Genomic DNA, 20,426 nt, shown 5'->3' on the forward strand with positions numbered 1-20,426 from the left:
GTATTTTTGCCCCCAGTTTATGCTAGAAATGAATGTAGAAATCATTTGTCTACCCAAAGAAGTAAATTACTTACAAACTGCCAATTTAAGGCATACAGTCCTGTAATGCAAGATGAGATTTATCTTATTTGTCCTGTTTGGAACAAGGTGTTTGACATTTCATTTCTTCTGTGAAGAAGTTAATGAATGAAGGTGAGATTCAGGCAACAGGATAATCTAAACATTCATCCTTGTCGTGCCTGAACATTGGTATCTATATCTCGTGCAACTGAGGCCATTTGAACAGTCATGCTGTTTTCTTTAAAAGGGGGAATTCAGTGCTGTGCAAATAGGAATAAATAAGCAAACAATGCTTCATTCATTAGTGACTGAAGATATTAAATGTTATTTAAAGGACAGTGGTGACCTTCACTATCTGACAGATTAATACAGCATATCCCTCTGTAAAACTACATTTTGTGAGCTGTATAAAAAGTATGTAGTAGCGAATATATGTCATATTTTGTGTAATCATTCTTAGGTGATGCAAATCATCATCGTTATGTAACAGTTTGTGTAGTATATGTCTGATATAAAATGAGAAGCAGCTCTGGTAAACTGATTTGAACTTGAGGCATTGGCAGGTGGGTGAAGAATTTGAGTCCTAAGTGTACCAACTACCAGTTAGATTTTAAGTCCTCTTGTCCTAACTAATAATTAGCTTTTAGAGGTAGAAAAGCTATCAAATGCCTCCTTTCCAAGATAGAAAACGCCTAATTTGTCCACTCCTTTGCTCTTAACATTTTAAGGGGGTGGATTTCAATGGACTGCAACTTTCGAGCTCCCTGGCGTCGGATTTCGGGTAGTGGTGGGGCAGAGGGGGCTATCCTGCAGATGCGGTGGGGAATCCTTCTTGGAAGTTCAAAGATAAGTTAAGGTAGCTTTTGGATAATTGCCCAGAAGTGCAAATTTCCTCTGGGAAATTGCCCATTGCTGGGAACCATCTGAAAATGTGAAACCTCAGATGGTTCCAGTTGTGTTACACACATACTTAGGCACAAAAAGCTAGAAGAATTAAAACCTCTTCTAATTTCTGAGTAACTATTGTAAAGATACAACCATCCCACTCGATCTTTGACCCATTGCCACTCCCATTCTGCTCCAGAGCCTATCCACTTACTTCAGATACTTCCCCACGTCTGTCCATTTCAGTGGACATTCAAACGCAGCTGGTTTATGGCAGCTAGTGCTGTTTCAAAGAAAAAGGGACCAGTTCTCCTTCAATCTGACTGCTGGACTGTGAAGCTGGGTGTTGAGGACTGCTGCACTGCCTGGATCTTGCCCAGTCTGAGTCAGAAGGTCGGGCAAGATGGGACAAATTAGGGGTTTTTCATCTTGAAATGGAGGCATTTGATAACTTTTCTACCTTTAAAAAAAAGCTAATTATTAGTTAGGACAACAGGACATAAACTCAAACTAGTAGTAGGTACATTTAGGACTCAACTTTTTCACACAACCTGCCAAGCCTAAAGTTCAAATCAGTTTAGCACAGCTTCTTATCTTATATCAAACATATGCTACAAACTGTTACATGACAATGATGATTTGCATCACCTAAGAAAGTCACATAAAATATTTCACATAAGTAATTGGAGACACAATGGCAATGTGATGCTGATAGCCACTCCGAGACTGATAGAACATAGAACATAGAACATTACAGCGCGGAACAGGCCCTTCGGCCCACAATGTTGCGCCGACCAGTCTTATTTCTAAAAAAAACATTGACCCACTAATCTAAACCAATCCCTTTTCGTCCATAAACCTATCCACCAATCTCTTAAACGCCCCCAAACTAGGCGCATTTACAACTGCAGCAGGCAGGGCATTCCAGTCCCTCACCACCCTCTGGGTAAAGAACCTGCCCCTGACATCCGTCCTATAACTACCCCCCCTTAATTTAAAGCCACGCCCCCTCGTGCTAGCTTTCTCCATCCGAGGAAACAGGCTATCACCATCCACCCTATCTAAACCTCTAATCATCTTATATGTTTCTATAAGATCCCCTCTTAGCCGCCTTCTTTCCAGTGAAAACAACCCCAAATCCCTCAGTCTCTCCTCATAGGACCTCCCCTGCATACCAGGTAACATCCTGGTAAACCTCCTCTGCACCCTCTCCAAAGCCTCCACATCCTTCCTGTAATGTGGGGACCAGAACTGCACACAGTACTCCACACAGTACTCCAAGTGCGGCCGCACCAGAGTTGTGTACAGTTGCAACATGACGCTGCGACTCCTAAATTCAATCCCCCTACCAATAAACGCCAAGACACCGTACGCCTTCTTAACAACCTTATCTACTTGATTCCCAACTTTCAGGGATCTATGTACACATACACCTAGATCCCTCTGCTCCTCCACTCTATTCAAAGTCCTCCCGTTAGCCCTATACTCAACACATCTGTTATTCCTACCGAAATGGATTACCTCACACTTCTCCGCATTAAACTCCATCCGCCACCTCGCGGCCCAGCTCTGCAACCTGTCCAAGTCACCCTGCAAACTTCGACACCCTTCCTCACAATCTACCACACCTCCGACTTTGGTGTCATCAGCAAACTTACTAATCCACCCAACTATACCCTCATCCAGATCATTAATAAAGATTACAAACAGCAGTGGCCCCAAAACAGATCCCTGAGGCACACCACTCGTAACCGAACTCCATGATGAATAATTACCATCAACCACCACCCTCTGTCTCCTATCTGCTAACCAATTCCTGATCCAAGTACCTAAATTACCACCAATCCCATACATCTGCATTTTTTGCAGAAGCATACCATGGTGAACCTTATCAAACGCCTTACTAAAATCCATATATACCACGCCTACTGCCTTACCCCTATCCACCTCTTTGGTCACCTTCTCAAAGAACTTGCCACTTTGAGGAAGGTTTGGCCCAGGATCTATCTTTCCTGCTGTGATGGATGAAGATGTGTGCAGCACTTAGGGCCTAATCAGAGGACTATGAAGTTTGATCACGACTTTGCCTTGAATTCTGATGTTTCGGCTATTTTGCACAACATTCTACTGGGTTTGATTGCTACTTTGTATTGTTTAGTTCTCCTGACCATTGAGACTATTAAAACTTTATTAGCTATTTTAACGCCTTCCTGGTGTGTGTGTGTGTGTGTGTGTGTGTGTGTGTGTGTGTGTGTGTGTGTGTGTGTGTGTGTGTGTGTGTGTGTGTGTGTGTGTGTGTGTGTGTGTCATTTACGTTTTATTTTCTAAGTCTTTTAAATTTTATCTGCTCTGGTTCTGCCCACTTAGATATTTTATTGAACACATTCTGTAATTTGAGCTGCTGCCTTCAATTTCACTGCCCCTTCTAGTTTAGTATTACTTACAAATTTGATTACTTCGAATTGAGTTTCTGAGTGCAAGTTATTTAAGTAGGAAGGTTGTTGTCCTTAGCCTTCACACTGGGCCATATCCCTTTCCTCATTTTGGCACATTTCTTATACTCATTTCTATCTACTTTTTCAGATAATTTTTATCATTCCAACAACTATGTTGGATCCAAATCCTTTCATATGGCCATGTGGTTTAGGTTAACCACATTGTGGCATTCTATAGTCTCTTCAGGATGCCATTTCTTTAAAAAAACAAGAGGATTTGTCATTAAAAGTTTCACCTTAAATGCATGCTCACTGCTTTTTACTGGGTTGTTATTGTGCAGGAGTCTGAACAGCAAAACTTACTGTTGACTTAAATGAAGCCAGTTCAGTCAGGAGGAATCCAATTTACTAACATGAAAATCAAAAGCACTTTTCTTTGTTTACACCACCAAAGAACAAGTACATTGCAGAAGCCTTTCATTCACTTTTTTAAAACTACCATTTCCCAATTAACAAATTGTCCTGCGGTCAGTGCCAGTGAGCTGCACTGTGATTCCGAGTTAGGGTCCACAATTGGCCAGTTCTATGCAAGAGGAGGTCACCATTTCTAAGTGAAATCAGAAAGCAATTTTTCACAAGTGGTAGCAGAAATATAGAACACTCTTTCTCCCTAAAGCCTGTGGATACTGGATCAAGGCTGAGATTGTTAGATTTTTATTGACAAACACTGACAAGGATTTGGATCAGACTGCGTAAGTGGAATATAGGTCCCAATCAACTCAATTCTTACAGCCCAGAGAGTGGCTATTTGATGTAGTGTCCCCATGCATATTCTTCTTGAAAGATCTGCAATTTAGTTCAACACTCAGCCTTTTCCCTACAACCCGCAGATCAGTCTTTAAATACATGTCCAGTTGCCGTTTGGACATTCCTATGGGATATGTTCCCACTACCCTTTCAGCTTCTGCAAATCCTGTGAGAAAAAAATTCTAATATTCCTTCTGGTTTGTTTTTCTGCTTCTAGAAATCTGTGGCTTTCAATTACCTGCAGAAGAAAATAGCTGTTCTCCTTAATTGCTCTATCAAAACCCCTCATAATTTTGGACCTACCCATTAGAACTCCCATTAACCTTCCCAGCTTCTTCAATCTCCCCATATAACTGAAGTTCTTTATCTTTTTAAAACGTAAAAAGATACAAGTTTATTTATTAGTCACAAGTAGGCTTAAATTAACACTGTAATGAAGATGCTGTGAAAATCCCTTAGTCGCCACACTCCGGTGCCTGTTTGGGTACGCAGAGGGAGAATTTAGCTTGGACACTGCACCTAGCCAACACGTTTTTCATAGTGTGGGAGGAAACCCGTGGGGAGAATGTGCAAACTCCATATATCCACCAGGTACACGGTAAATACTCTTGCAACTCGGCCAACGTTGTCTACCTGATACGTTGCAAGAAGGGATGTCCCAAAGCATGGTACATTGGGGAGACCATGCAGACGCTACGACAATGGATGAATGAACATCGCTCGACAGTCACCTGGCAAGACTGTTCCCTTCCTGTTGGCGAACACTTCAGTGGTCACGGGCATTCAGCCTCTGACCTTCGGGTAAGCATACTCCAAGGCGGCCTTCATGACACACGACAGCGCAGAGTCGCTGAGCAGAGACTGATAGCCAAGTTCCGCACACATGAGGACGGTCTCAACAGGGATCTTGGGTTCATGTTGCACTATCTGTAACCCCCGTGACTTGCCTGGATTTGCAAAACCTCACTTACTGTATTGTCTGGAGACAATACACATCTCTTTAACCTATGATCAGTGCTCCTTCCACTCACGTTGTTGGCTACTTTAAGACTTGAACAGCAGGTTAGGTGTAAGGATTCGCATTCTAATCAGTAATCTCTAAACTGTCTGTGCTTTATATGCTCTGTCTGAGGCCAGAACTCTCCATTCACCTGACGAAGGGGCTAACCCGAAAGCTTGCGAGTATATTATCAAATAAATAGGTTGGACTAAAACCTGGTGTTGTCAGACTTTTTACTGTGCAAACTCCATACTGACAGTGACCCGACCCTGGGAATCGAACCCTGGAGCTGTGAGGCAGCAGTACTAGCCACCGTGCCACCCCGGTAACCCTCCCCTGTACTGCTACCCAGGCCTGGTTATTCTTCCTGAAATGCAGCACCTGTACCCAGAATTATATGCAAAAATCTAGCTGGGGTGGAGGAGTGATTTGTAAATCTTTTGCAGAACTGTCTTGCTTTTGTATTCCATGTTGTAAATCACAAAGCAGTTATGCCATGTGCTTTCTTATCTATGCCTTTAAAGATGTGTGAAAATGCTCTACCAGATCCCTTTCCTCTTCCATGCCTCTTGAGTTGTACCATTTAGATTTATGCAGTCTCTCAAAGTTGTCACTTCACATTAATTTGCATTTAAATACCTGTGTCCATTTCACAAGTCTGATGTCCTTCCATACATAAGAACACACAAATTAGGAGCAGGAGTAGGCCATTCGGTCTTTCGAGCCTGCTCAACCATTCAATAAGATAATGGCTGATCTGCTTGTAACTTCTGTCTCACATTCCTGCCTACCACCCTCTATCTTCCCTCCCCTCCCCCGACAGCACTGATAACCTTTTCATCACCTTGTTAATCAAGAATATGTCTAGTTCTACCTTTTAATATTCAAAGACTCCCACAAAAGACAGTAGAAGGAGTTTCAGAGATTCACAACCCACTGACAGAAAAGATTCTCCTCGTCTCCGTCTTAAATGAGTGATCCCTTATTTTTAAAACAGTGACCACTAGTTCTAGATTTTCCAACAATCAGAAGTATCCTCTCCACATCTACCCTGCCAATAGCCATCTGGATCTTCTGCTTGTGATTACTATGTTACCAAGTTTTGTGGCATCTGCAAAGTTTGAGATTGTGCTCCCGATTTACAGGCCATTTTATGTCTAAAATAACAGTTATAATACTGACCCGTAGGAGAGGTGCTGCTAATCCAGTTTCATAAATTCTGTGGCCATGTTACCATCAGCTTTTTAAAAGCCTGTGATTTTGTTTGGCAAGCATATATGCTAAAGGTACTTTATGTCAAAAGCAAAATATTGCAGATGCTAGAAATCTGATATTAAAACGAAATGCTGGAAATACTCAGGTCAGGCAATCCCTGTGGAGAGAAATCTGAGTTAATGTATCAGGTTGATGATCTTTTATTGCAAAAGAAAGAAATGTAAGAGTTTTTAAAACCATCGAAGGGGCTAGGAGCCATGAATAAGTAAAGGGAAGCTCTGATAGGGTAGAGGGAAGAATAGATAACAAAATCTTTCATGATATAGTGACTAAAGAGATTGGTATTGAGTATATTGAAGAAACAAATGTTGTGGCAGAATGAGGTGTGAATGATTACGTAAACCATCTGAATGTAATGCAAAGCATTAAAGAAACAAAACTACATGAGCCGGCAGAACAAAAAACAGAGAAGACTCAGAACAAGGTGAACGCAGAGGTTATAAAGTTATTAAATGCAGTGTTGAGTCCAGAAGGCTATCAACTGCTGAATGGAAAGATGAGATGCTGTTCACTGAGCTTGTGTTGAGTGCCATTGGAGCAGCCAAGGGAGAGAGAGGTCAGCATGGGGGCAGGGTGGAGAATTAAAATGACAAGCAACCGAATGCGCAGGATCATGTTGCAGAAAAAATGACGGTGTTCCACAAAGTGACACCCAGTCTGCATTTGGTCTCCCAGTGTAGAGGAGGCCACGTTGAGCAGTGAATTCAGACTACTAAATTGAAGAAATACAAGTAAATCACCGTTTCTTTATGAAGGAGTGTTTGGATACAGGGAAAAGTGAGGGTGTGAAAATCAGATGTTGCACCACCTGGGCTTGCACAGATAGGTGTCTTCAGGAAAGAAAGGAGTGTTAGGGGTGACTGAGTAATGGACTAGTGTGCTGCTGGGCGGAAGTGGACTTTTATCAAATGCCTTTTGAAAGTCCATACACCTATCAACTGCTCTGTTACTTCAGGTTAGTCAGACATGATTTATCTTTAGTAAATCCATATCAGTTGTCCCTAATTAAACCATGCTTCTCTGTGAGAATTAGATTTCTTCTTGATAGCAATTTCTAGCAGTAGGTTGAAAAGGCTTTAAATACCAGGTTTATTCCACTTTCTGTTTCGAGTTGCAGTTGTCCAGTTATTTCCATTTCAAGATTGTGCTATCTGAGCTTCTGCTATCTCCACCATATTTTTTCTAACTTGGATGCATCCCATCTGAACCGGGTGACTTGTTATCTTTGCCAGCCTATTTAACAGCTCATTTGTTTTCTTTTTTTCTGTTCTCCGCCTTAGCTGCAACATTACCTTTATCCTCTTGTGAAAACAGATGCAAAATCTGTTCCTTAGACATATCCTCTTACTCCACAAGCAGATTTTCTTTTTTGTCCATAATCATTTCCTTAATTGTCTTTGGGTTTCCTTTTTTATTGCTTATTTTTCATCATCCTTTCTTAATTTCCCCTGAACACACTATGCTGTGCCTTGTTTTTAGTCAACATTTGCACCTGATACTTGTCATAAATTTCCTTTAAGTTTGATGTAAAATTTGATTTCCTTGGACATCCAGGGAGCTGTAGCTTTGGGTGCACCATCTTTCCACTGTCTCTGCCTTGGAGGCTTGCCATTCTTTATTTCTGTATTAAGAATTTAAGAAATAGGAGCAGGAATAGACCATACAACCCATCCAGCCTGCTCTACCATTCAGTCCAATTATGGCTGATCTTAGGCTTCAACTCCACTTTCAGATCTCAAACAATGACGAGACAGAGTACAGGAATGGGATAGAGAATCTGATGAATTGGTGTGATGACAATAATCTCTCCCTTAATGTCAACAAAACAAAGGAGATAGTCATCAACTACAGGAAGTTCAGTGGAGAACATGCCCCTGTTTACATCAATGGGAGTCATGATGTGGGTGTGTCGGTGTTGGACTGGCGTAAACACAGTAAAAAGTCTGACAACTCCAGGTTTTAGTCCAACCGATTTATTTGATAATAGACTCACAAGCTTTTGGGGTTAGCCCCTTCGTCAGGTGAATGGAGAGTTCTGGCCTCAGACAGAGCATATAAAGCACAGACAGTTTAGAGATTACTGATTAGAATGCGAATCCTTACACCTAACCTGCTGTTCAAGACCTGAAGTGGCTGGCAATGTGAGTGGAAGGAGCACTGATCACAGGTTACAGAGATGTGTATTGTCTCCAGACAGTACAGTAAGTGAGGTTTTGCAAACCCAGGCAAGTCACGGGGGTTACAGATAGTGCAACATGAACCCAAGATCCCTGTTGAGACCGTCCTCATGTGTGCAGAACTTGGCTATCAGTCTCTGTTCAGCGACTCTGCGCTATCGTGTGTCGTGAAGGCCGCCTTGGAGAATGCTTACCCGAAGTTCAGAGGCTGAATGCCCGTGACCGCTGAAGTGTTCGCCAACACGAAGGGAACAGTCTTGCCTGGTGATTGTCGAGCGATGTTCATTCATCCGTTGTCGTAGCGTCTGCATGGTGTCCCCAGTGTACCATGCTTCGGGACATCCTTTCTTGCAACATATCAGGTAGACAATGTTGGCTGAGTTGCAAGAGTATTTACCATGTACCTGGCGGATGGTATTCTCATGTGTGATGATGGTATCCATGTCGATGATCTGGCATGTCTTGCAGAGGTTGCTGTGGCAGGGTTGTGTGGTATTGTGGTCACTGTTCTCCTGAAGGCTGGGTCGTTTGTTGCAAACAATGGTCTGTTTGAGGTTGTGTGGTTGTCTGAAGGCAAGAAGTGGGGGTGTCGGGATAGCCCTGGCGAGATGTTTGTCTTCATCAATGATATGTTGAAGATGTCGTAGCTTCTCCGCTCCGGAGAAGTATTGGACGACGAAGGGTACTCTGTCCACTGTGTCCCGTGTTTGCCTTCTGAGGAGATCGGTGCGGTTTTTCGCTGTGGTGCATCGGAACTGTCGATCTATGAGTTGAGCACCATATCCTGTTCTTATGAGGGCATCTTTCAGGGTCTGGAGGTGTCTGTCACGATCCTCCTCATCTGAGCAAATCCTGTGTATACGGAGGGTTTGTCCATAGGGAATGGCTTCTTTAACATGTTTAGGGTGGAAACTGGAGAAGTGGAGCATTGTGAGATTGTCTGTGGGCTTGCGGTACAGTGAGGTGCTGAGGTGACCGTCCTTAATGGAGATGCGTGTGTCCAAGAATGCAGCTGATTCTGGGGAATAGTCCATGGTGAGTCTGATGGTGGGGTGGAATTTGTTGATATCATCATATAGTTGTTTCAGTGATTGTTCACCATGAGGCCAAAGGAAGAAAATGTCATCGATGTATCTAGTGTATAGCATTGGTTGAAGATTCTGTGCAGTGAAGAAGTCTTGTTCGAACCTGTGCATGAAGATGTTGGCATATTGAGGTGCAAATTTGGCCCCCATGGCTGTTCCATGTGTCTGGATGAAAAACTGGTTGTTGAAGGTGAAGACATTGTGGTCCAGGATAAAGCGGATGAGTTGTAAAATTGCATCTGGAAACGGGCAGTTGTCAGCATTGAGTACTGAGGCAGTCGCAGCAATGCCATCGTTGTGGGGGATGTTGGTGTAGAGCGCCGAGACATCCATTGTGACGAGGAGTGTCCCTGGTTCAATTGCTCCATGTGTGCTGAGTTTCAGTAGGAAGTCCGTAGTGTCGCGACAAAAGCTGGGGGTTCTTTGTACAATGGGTTTCAGGATGCCCTCGACGTAGCCGGAGAGGTTATCACACAGAGTCCCATTGCCCGATACGATGGGACGGCCAGGTGTGTTTGCCTTGTGTATCTTTGGGAGGCACACTCACATTGTCAGCCACTTCAGGTCTTGAACAGCAGGTTAGGTGTAAGGATTCGCATTCTAATCAGTAATCTCTAAACTGTCTGTGCTTTACATGCTCTGTCTGAGGCCAGAACTCTCCATTCACCTGACGAAGGGGCTAACCCCGAAAGCTTGTGAGTCTATTATCAAATAAATTGGTTGGACTAAAACCTGGTGTTGTCAGACTTTTTACTACATCAATGGGGACGAAGTAAAAATGGTTGAAGGCTTCAAGTTTTTAGGTGTCCAGATCATAAACTACCTGTCCTGGCCTCCACCCTTGTGACCCTATAGTTAAGAAAGCCCACCAAAGCCTCTACTTTCTCAGAAGACTAAGGAAATTTGGCATGTCTGCTATGACACACTCTAACTTCTGAAGATGCACCATTGAAAGCATTCTTTCTGGTTGCATCACAGCTTGTGACACGGTGGTACAATGGTTAGCAATCCTGCCTCACAAATCCAGGGATGCACGTTCAATTCCAGCCTTGGGTGATTGTGTGGAGTTTGCACGTTCCCCCTGTGTCTGCATGGATTCCTTCCCATTGCTCCAGTTTCCTTCCTTAGTCCAAAAATGTGAGGGTTAGGTTGATTGGCCATGGTAAATTGTCCCTTAGTGTGAGGGGGATTAGCAACATAAATTCACGGGGTAATGAGGATAAGGCATGGTTGGAATTCTTATTCTTTGTTCTTTGAAGGGTAGGGGGGGTTTTAGTTAAGTCAGACAGCATGGTCGGTGCAGGCTTGGAGGGCCAAAGGGCCTGTTCCTGTTCTGTTGTTTTCTTTGTTCTTTGTTATGGCTCCTGCTCTGTCCAAGACTGCAAGAAACTACAAAGGGTCGTGAACAAAGCCCAATCCATCATGGAAACCACCCTCTGATACTTCCTGCTGACTCAACAAAGCAGCCAGCATAATTAAGGACTCCACAACTCCGGACATACTCTCTTCCACAACCTTCCGTTGGGGAAAAAGATACAAACTCTGAGTACGTCGGTATGCATACTGACATATGTCAGAGCTGCTGTAACAAAGGGTCATCCTGACTCAACATTTGCGCAATTCTCCCCCTCCTTCAGAATCTTATTTCAATAAGATCACCTCTTATTCTTAACTCGGGAGAATATGAGCGCTGTTTGCTTGGCCTCTGATCCTAAGACAACCCCCTCATCTCAGAGACCAATCTAGTGACCCTTGGCTGCACCACCTCCAATGCAAGCATATTCCTGACCAGGCATTTCCAGCCTGTCCTAGGTAAATCCCTTCTCACATCACTGAAATTGATTCCCTGATGGTTGGGTATTCCCGCCTTTGCTTTTTCCTCTCTGTTTCTGTCAATGTTTTAAACCTATTTTGTGATCAGTTTAATCCTGATGTTCTCCAATTGCAGCACACTCCACTTTTTTTTAAACTTCATTCTGTCATACTAGATCCAGCACAACTGCTTTTGCATACTGATTAAGTTTTTGTGTCTGTGCATTAAGAATTCTCCGCCCTCCTTACTCCTTTACACCTTTTACCCTGATCTATGTTGGAACAATTGAAATCCCTCCATTTTGTTTTAATCTTCCTTTGGTTTGCTCACAAAGTTTTCTCCTGTATCCCACTCCGTCTATTTTACCATCTATTGTAAACATCCAGCAACGTAACTCTCAGCCATGAAGATGTATGGATCCAAGGTGGGTAAATGTAGTTGAGGTGCAGAGCAAGCTTGAGCAGCTGAGTGACCTGTTCCTCTTCCCACTGGAACTACTGTCTGTATTGGAAATACTGTTAGCAGTCCACTGTGACATGAGTCAAACATTAAGCAGTTTGTTTTCTTTTGATGCCATTTTGGTCTATAATTGTTAGTGAATGCATTCCGAGGGTGTTGTGCGATTTTTCTGGATTTGTCTGCCTTTGGAGCAATACAGTTGGTTTGAGTTTGCATGTCTACTGTTTGAATTGGCAGTGCTTCAGGACAGAGCTCCAGTGCTCCCTAAAAATGATATAATTGCAGTACCCCGCCGTAGCTGAACGGCATAGTGGTCTCACACTCTCAGCATTAAAACTATTTAAATGAGGGGTATTTTTGAGACTGATTTTTCTTCAATAAGGAAAGTAATTTTAATAAAAAGTAAACTACTTTTCCTTTAAATTCAAAAGGCCATTATTCCAAAGAAAAATATTAGGAATAGTATTTGTATTGAAACAATATTAATTAATTATTTCAGCCAGTGCTCTTTCTAAAAAAAAGAGTGCTTGGTTGAGTTTGCTACAAAATTAGTTTCATTCTTCAGTAGATGGAAGTATTTCTCTCACATCTTTACACATGAATTTTTGTGCCTGCAGAACATACAATTCTCCATTGTTTGCACTGAACATGATACGTGAAATGCCACCATAACAAATGACCTGAGGTGTACACAGGATTCAGAAGTGACAGTAGGCCATACAGCTCTTTGAACCTGCTATCCATTCCATAAGATCATGTCTGATGTGGTGCTTGGGTATATCTAAGCAGTCAATCTACTGAAAATGAGCTTATGTTTGAATTCATTGACCTCTGGATTCGAGTGAATATTTATTATAGACTCTTGGTAGCTCACCACCTCTTTGAGGACAATTGGGGATGAGCAACAAATGCTAGCAATGCTCATAGCCCATGAACAAATTTTTTAAGAAGTGAGAAACTGTGTACATTTGAGTCTTTCATATCCACACTACCATCTCTATTAGCTGGATGAAAAATACGGAGAATGTGTCTACATCACGACATGGACTTGACCTTCTGGAAGCAAGCACTAATTTTGTGGATTGCTGAGTTGCTGTTAGCCAAATGTGGTGAAACTTAAGCCAGACAGTGTGGACTTGTTAATTGTACATGCAGAAAAAAATGATCTCCTCCTTCCGAAAATTATTTTAAAACATTGCATTGTACTCTGAGAATGAGAATGGCGAGCCTTATGATTAGGGCCACTGTAACCTTTAATGGCAATTGGTAAGCAAAGTTCTGGAGTTTGTACAGGATCCAAGTAGCATAATGAAGGTTTGGATGACCCTTGCATTCCTGAATATTTTCCTTTCCCTCGTTCTGGATTTTTACAGGTGGATGTTGCCAAATTCCATTCTAGAGCGCTGTTAATTTATTGCTTGATCCTCCTGTAAGAGGATTAAGAGCAGTCTGTTAAAGGTGTGGTCCAGGTGCAGAGTCAGTGGAGCTTACAGAAATTATGTGGTTGTGAATTCCTTTCATGTGACCTAGACAAAAAGGACAAGTAATGAGGGATGTAACATCAAGGGCACAAATTGAGGCCATATTTTACAGGAAAGGTAGACTGGTATCCTACCCTCTGCTTAGCAGCTGGGTTGACATTTTAAGTAGCATAAATCATTCTAAAAGTTATTGTATTTTTGGCTACAGTTGAAGGAGACAACCAAGAATCTATTCTGGTAAATTAAATGTTGATTATGTTGGTGAAAAGATCATTTTCTTGCTCTAGAAAACTGCCCTTTTAAATTAGCACACCTGATTTTTTTTGTTTTAATGCAAGATGAAGGACAACTAAAAGACAGGAAATTAGTAAAGTGTAGTTCAAGGTGTGTTTATAGCTTCCAGAAAAGCAAATATTGCGTTGCTAGTTTTGTGATTTCTGCTGCATTTCCATTAGAAAAATGGAATTGCAGTTAAAACTCAGGAATATTTATCATAATCTAGAAATACAGAATGCTTATAGGTGAATATAGATGAAAACTGACCAATAATTATGATGTTTACACAATTTTGTTTGTATCACTACACTGTAGATAACCAAATGTTTCTCTAATTGTCCCGGTGCCCAGTTCCTCCAAATTGCTCAAACGTTTTCAGTTTCACTAAGGCCCTTTCCCTTTACCCTGCCCCATGTGTTCTATTTACATACATGTGGCTCGCAGAGGTCAGTGAGAGCATTCTGACAGTGGCCAGTCAAGGATTGGCAGGAGAAGGTGGGGATGAATTCAGTGCACCAAGTTCATGGTTAATGCACTAAGTATCATGCAGTGGGGTAGACTACACTGGCAGTGACTGCCCCCTTTCTCATCTGAATGGTGTTCTTAACCACCTGCATGCAGGGTGAGGCTCTGAATTTCAGCGGCATTGTGATATGCAGTGAGATGCAACTGTGGTTACCAAATGTGTGCTGAGACATGGGACTTTCTCAATCTTTATTAATTTTTGTGATGTCGTAGGCACAGCTCCAAGATGTTTGCTGTGATTTTCAGTATTCATTTGACATTGACACCAACAGTGAAATTGGGCATGAAGGTTGCACATCTTGTGCTCCAAAGGGATTCCATGAATAAGGAGCCATTAAACACAGAGTGACTCACAGGCCAGGTTTTACAGTAGCTGGGTAAAGCAGCTGCCTTTTATTGGCCTCTTCCATCATTGGTTTATTGAGGTATGAAGTTATGCTTTATAAATCACTGGTTAGGCCCCAGCTGATCCAATTCTGAGCACAGAAGAATGTTGAGGCCTTTGATAGAGTGCAGGGGAGATTTACCAGAATGATAGCAGTAATGAGGGACTTCAGCTAATCGGAGAGATTATCAAAGCTCTGTTCTCCTGAGCAAAGAAGGCAAGGGGAAATTTAACTGAAGTGTTCAAAGTCAGAAGGGGTTTTAATAGAGTAAGTAAGGAGAAATCGCTTTCAGTGGTGAATGGTGAGTAACTGGAGGGCACAGACTTAAGGCAATAAGCAAAAAGAATATAGCCAAGAAATGTTATGATCTGGAATGTACTACCTGAAAGGGTGGTGGAAGCATATTCAGTAATCACTTTCAAGAGAGAATTGGGCAAATACTTGAAAGAAGCAACATTGTGGGCTTTGAGAATAGGACAAGGATGGGAACTCGCTGAATAACTCTTTCATAGAGCCAGCAGGAGGCCAGTGGAGAAAACACTGATTTATGAGTTACTGGTGTTAATTCAAAATGAGGTCATGGGGTAAATCACCCTCGTGATTTCCTATAAATGAAACACATGACCACTTGAGAGCCTGGATGGAGTCAGCCCCTCAGTGATGACAGAATGTCGACACCAGTCTGCAACTGCAGGCCACACTTGAAGCGGTAGTCTGACAGTGCCATTGGTAAACCACTAACCAGTGCTAAGGAAAATGGCAGGAAGTTCCATTGAATTGTGGCACGTTCAACCAGATTCTCATTGAAAGATAGTGTTTCCTGCTTGTGGGTCTGACTGCAAACAAAATCTCCCACACTTGTGGTATGTTTTCTAGTTTAAAATCCAGCTTCTAGATGAGAGAAATCTTTGTATCCTCACTGGCTACAGGGGACTTTGTCTACATGGACTTGAGTAAGGCCTTTGACAAGGACTCTCATGGTAGATTGATGCAGAAGGTGAAGTTAGATGTGATCAGAGGTGAATTGGCAAGGTGGATACAGAACTGGCTCAGTCATAGAAGACAGAGGGTAGCAGTGGAAGGGTGCGTTTCTGAATAGCGGGCTGTGACAAGTGGCGTTCCTCAGGGATCAGTGCTGGGACCAGCATCCCAGCGTCCCAGCTTGTAAACCAGCGTCCCATCTGTAACTCTGTCTACACTTGCCGCTGCCTTGGCAAAGCAGCCAGCATAATTAAGGACCCCACATTCTCTGGACATTCTCTCTTCCACCTTCTTCCTTTGGGAAAAAGGTACAAAAATCTAAGGTCATGTACCAATCGACTCAAGAACAACTTCTTCCCTGCTGCTGTCAGACATTTGAATGGTCTTACATTGCATTAAGTTGATCTTTCTCTGCACTCTAGCTATGACTGTAGCACTACACTTTGCACTCTCTTGTTTCCTTCTCTATGTACGGTCTGTTTTGTTTGTATAGTGTGCAAGAATCAAAACTTTTCACTATGTTAATACATGTGACAATAAATCAAATCAAATATAAATGATTTGGAGGAAAATGTAACTGGTTTGATTAGTAAGATTGCGGATGACACAAAGGTTGCAGATAGTGATGAGGGCCATCAGAGAATACAGCAGGATGTAGATCGGTTGGAGGCTTGAGCAGAGAGGTGGCAGATGGAGTTTAATGGGGACAAATGTGAAGTAATGCATTTTGGAAGGCCTAATATAAATGGGAAATATACAGTAAATGGCAGAGTGATCTGGATGTACAGGTACACAGGTCACTAAAAGTGGCAATGCAGGTGGAAAAGGTAGTCAAGGCATACGGCATGCTTGCCTTCATTGGTTGGGGCATTGAGTTTGGCAAGTCATGTTGCAGCTTTATAGAACCTTAGTTAGCCTGCACTTTGGATAGATTCCTAACAGAAGGGGTTGAGGCGTTGCCCAAGAAAGAAAGTGGAGTTGAGACCACAATCAGTTCAATTCTAGTTGCCACATTACCAGAAAGATGTGGAGGCTTTGGAGAGAGTACAGAAAAGATTTACCAGGATGTTGCCTGGAATGGAGGACATTAGCTATGAGGAGAGGTTGGAGAAACTGGGTTTGTTCTCACTGGAACGACAAAAGCTGAGGAATAACCTGATAAAAGTCTACAAGATTATGAGGGACTTGGACAGAGTGAATAGCCAAAAGCTTTTTCTCAGGGTAGAAGAGTCAATTATTAGGGGGCATAGGTTTAAGGTGCGAGGGGTGAGGTTTAAAGCAGATGTATGAAGTTTTTTTACACAGAGGATGGTGGGTGCCTGGAACTTGCAGCTGGGGGAGGTAGTGAAAACAAATACAGTAGTGAGTTTTAAGGAGCACCTTGACAAATACAGGAATAGGATGGGAATAGAGGGATATGGTCCTCAGAAGCGTAGGAGGTTTTAGTTCAGTTGGGCAGCATGGTCGATGCAGGCTTAGAGGGCCAAAGGGCCTGTTCCTGTACTGCAATTTTCTTTGTTCTTTGAAACCAGAATCCAGTGTGCAAATGGAAATAAATGAAACTTTTGAATCTAGATTGGTCTTACCATTGTGCATTACATAATAATGGATTAGCGGATTCTGGCTGGGTCTTGCGACAAACAAGACCCTTTCTTAAGAAAATGAGGCAGAAATGTAATTGAACCAGAAGCTTGTGGTTCCTACCTGCTCTCTTCAATAACTGGATGTCTTAATAGGGTTACCAACTCTGGCAGGACATGTTCTGAGAGATGTCATTGCATAGGAACAGAGGACTTGGGAGTAGGCCATTTGGTCCTTCGAGCTTGCTCCATCATTCAGTAAGATCATAATTGAACTGATTGTGGTCTCAACTCCACTTTCTTGCCTGGGCAACCCCTCAACCCCTTCTGTTAGAAATCTATCCAACTGAGCCTTGAGTAAATTCAGTGACCCAATCCTCCACTGCTTTCCAGGAAAGAAAATTCCACAGAATTTAAACTTTGTCCTGTTGTCCAGTTCTAGTCCCCAGCTGGAGAAAATATCTTTCCATTATCCATCCTATCTCAAAAACATCACCTCTCACTCTTCGAAACACCAGTGTGTACATAAGCTGAAGCAATTCAACTTTTCTTCATAAAATAAGCCCTTCATCGCAGGATTCAGCTAATTGAATCTTTTCTGAACTGCTTTTAATGCATTTATATCCTTTTTCAAATAAGGAGACCAAAACAATACACAATACTGCACTTGTGGCCTCACCAATGCCCGGTACAACTGTGGCGAAATGTCCCTACTTTTATATTCCATTCCCTTAGCAATAAAGATCAACATCCAGATTGCTTTCCTAATTACTTACTGTATATAAGTACTAACTGTTTTGTGGCTTGTGTACCGGATTCCTCTGTACCAGTGAGTTCTGCATTGCTCTCCATTTAAATAGCATACTGATTTTCTATTCTTTAGCCTTCAACTGCCCTTCTCCCAGACTTCTGCCATTGGTCACCAAATGTGTCATCATCAGATCCCCACCTTCTCAAATGTTTTCAAAAGGGAGAATTTTCCTGTCCGGCTCACCACAGGAATTTGTGGTGGGCAAGGGGCAGACCGTAGAAAGGGTCAGTTGACCTCGAGTGGGATTTTCCAGTTTCGGGATGAATATGGCCAGAAAATTCTACCGAAAGTGTCTTGGTTTTGACTTTTGAAAACCTGTTCATGCTACTTCATTGCCTTAACCTTCTGCTCTAACCTCCTTGTTCTTGCTTTCACTCCTCCAGAATCTCAAAATAATAATGAGTAGAGCTTAATGCACATAATTTTTAAAGTCTTGTGATGACTGGTCTGACGGAAATATTTATAATCAAGTTTGTGCCTTTTTAAAATCTGAAGCAGCCATTGTTTATCATCCTGTGCCTCTGTTTCTAGGTTGTGGGCCTTTACCGCCTTTGTGGCTCTGCTGCAGTTAAGAAAGAGCTTCGCGAGGCTTTTGAGCGTGACAGCAAGGCCGTTGGCTTATCCGAAAACCTTTACCCAGATATCAATGTCATTACAGGTAAATGTGGTATAGTTTCTCTGCTTTTGTGTTTGAATAATATCAATTTCCAGAGACTTTTTAGGTCCTTGTTGCAAAATTGAGGAGCTCCTAAAACGTCTAACCCAAGGTTTGGTACCACATATATAGGCAGGTTTTGGCTGGCGGAGAACCAGTGATGGAGGGTTGTAGTTGGTGGGACTGGAAAGATCCTGTCAGCATGAAAATGGCCAGAAAATCCTAACCATAGTGTTTGTTATAATTACAGCGCTTTACTTTTCTGATAATAGAACTAATTTTATTAAATTTTCCATGGACATATTTTTAGGCAAAGAAAACTATCAAACTCTTTCCAAGTATTGTAGGTATTTGTTCATATCAAAGCTCCCTAATGCAACTATCTATTAAAACAATACTGAAAAAAGTACGTGAACAGAAGCTTACATTTCAAGCCATTTTCAAAATGGGGCCACACAGTAGCACACTGGTTAGCACTGCTGCCTGACAGCGCCAGGGACCCGGGTTCAATTCTGGCCTTGGTGACTGTGTGGAGTCTGCACATTCTCCTTGTGTCTGTGTGGGTTTACTCTGGGTGCTCTGGTTTCCTCCCACAGTCTGAAGATGTGCAGGTTAGGAGAATTGATCATGCTAAATTGCCTTTAGTGTCCATAGTAATTGCAGGGGGTTATGGGGATAGAACAGCAGCAAGAGCTTAGATGAGATGCTCTTTTGGAGGGTCAGTGCAGATTTGTTGGGCCAAATAGTCACCACCTGCACTGTAGGGATTCTACGAATTTTATGGTTTATGCTTAAAATTGGAAGATCATGATGATCTAAGGGGCCCAAAGTATTTTTTAACTAGCCCCCACCTCCTCCTTATAAAATGACTTTGTGGCTTTGAGTTTTCGTCAGCTTTGAGATGAAAAGAAGAATGTATACAAAGTGTAGATACAGTGAGCAAAATCTTTGGTATCCCATTTCAGCGACATGTTAAAACAGTATTGACACTGGGGCTTAGTCGATTTGATTGTTAATGCATTCCACAAAATCTTCAAATTAACCCAGTCTGCTTTTGTGTTCTCCTCTATTCTTGTGTGGTAGCTCATCATTCATCACATTCACTTGGTCATATCATCAGTGACAGGTCTTTAATCGTCAGTATTTCACCTGTTATAAACCGCCATGATCTCACTAGGCATAGTCAGGTTTGGAAAGACAGATCTGTAATTAAATCACTGGGTTTTTTATGCAGTTTTATAAGTATCCCTTGCAAACAAACTTTGTAGTCTGAAATACTTTGCTTAGAAGGAGTGCAGTGGGAGGTGCAAGGCATTAGAAAAGGGGTCACATTCTCAGGGTAAGGGGTAGACCATTTAGAACTGAGATGAGAAATTTCTTTACTGAGTGGTGAACTTGTGGAATTCTCTACCACAGAAGGCTGTGGAGACCATAGCCATTGAATGTATTTAAGAAGGAAATAAATGGATTTCTAGACTATCAAAGTGTCGAAGCCATGGGGAGAGCACTGGAGTATGGTGCTAAGATAGGCCATGGTCATATTGAATGGTGAGCAGGCTCAAAGGTCCCAGTAGCCTGCTCCTGTTTCTATATTTATGTTTCTACCTCTGATTCAGTTTTCAGTCTATTAGATAAATGCAACTTGGTTCCAAAATTGTTTTGGATATGAACACATTGAGCACACATGTTCAAAAATCTTAATCATTTAGAGCATGAGACATGGAAGCAGAATTAG

The 20,426-nt window shown here is 42.2% G+C and overlaps 1 protein-coding gene across 1 annotated transcript in view; it reads left to right on the forward strand.

The window, feature by feature from the left end:
* Positions 1-20,426, forward strand: part of syde2 (synapse defective 1, Rho GTPase, homolog 2 (C. elegans)) — a 134,297-nt gene that overhangs the window by 67,344 nt on the left and 46,527 nt on the right. Inside the window, exon 4 of the mRNA XM_080195095.1 lies at positions 18,568-18,694. Coding sequence (XP_080051221.1) covers positions 18,568-18,694 — 127 coding nt within the window. The remainder of the gene's footprint in view (positions 1-18,567; positions 18,695-20,426) is intronic.

This window comes from Carcharhinus amblyrhynchos, chromosome 9, assembly GCF_965287045.1.
Source record: "Carcharhinus amblyrhynchos chromosome 9, sCarAmb.v2.hapA, whole genome shotgun sequence".
Taxonomy (NCBI): Eukaryota; Metazoa; Chordata; class Chondrichthyes; order Carcharhiniformes; family Carcharhinidae; genus Carcharhinus; species Carcharhinus amblyrhynchos.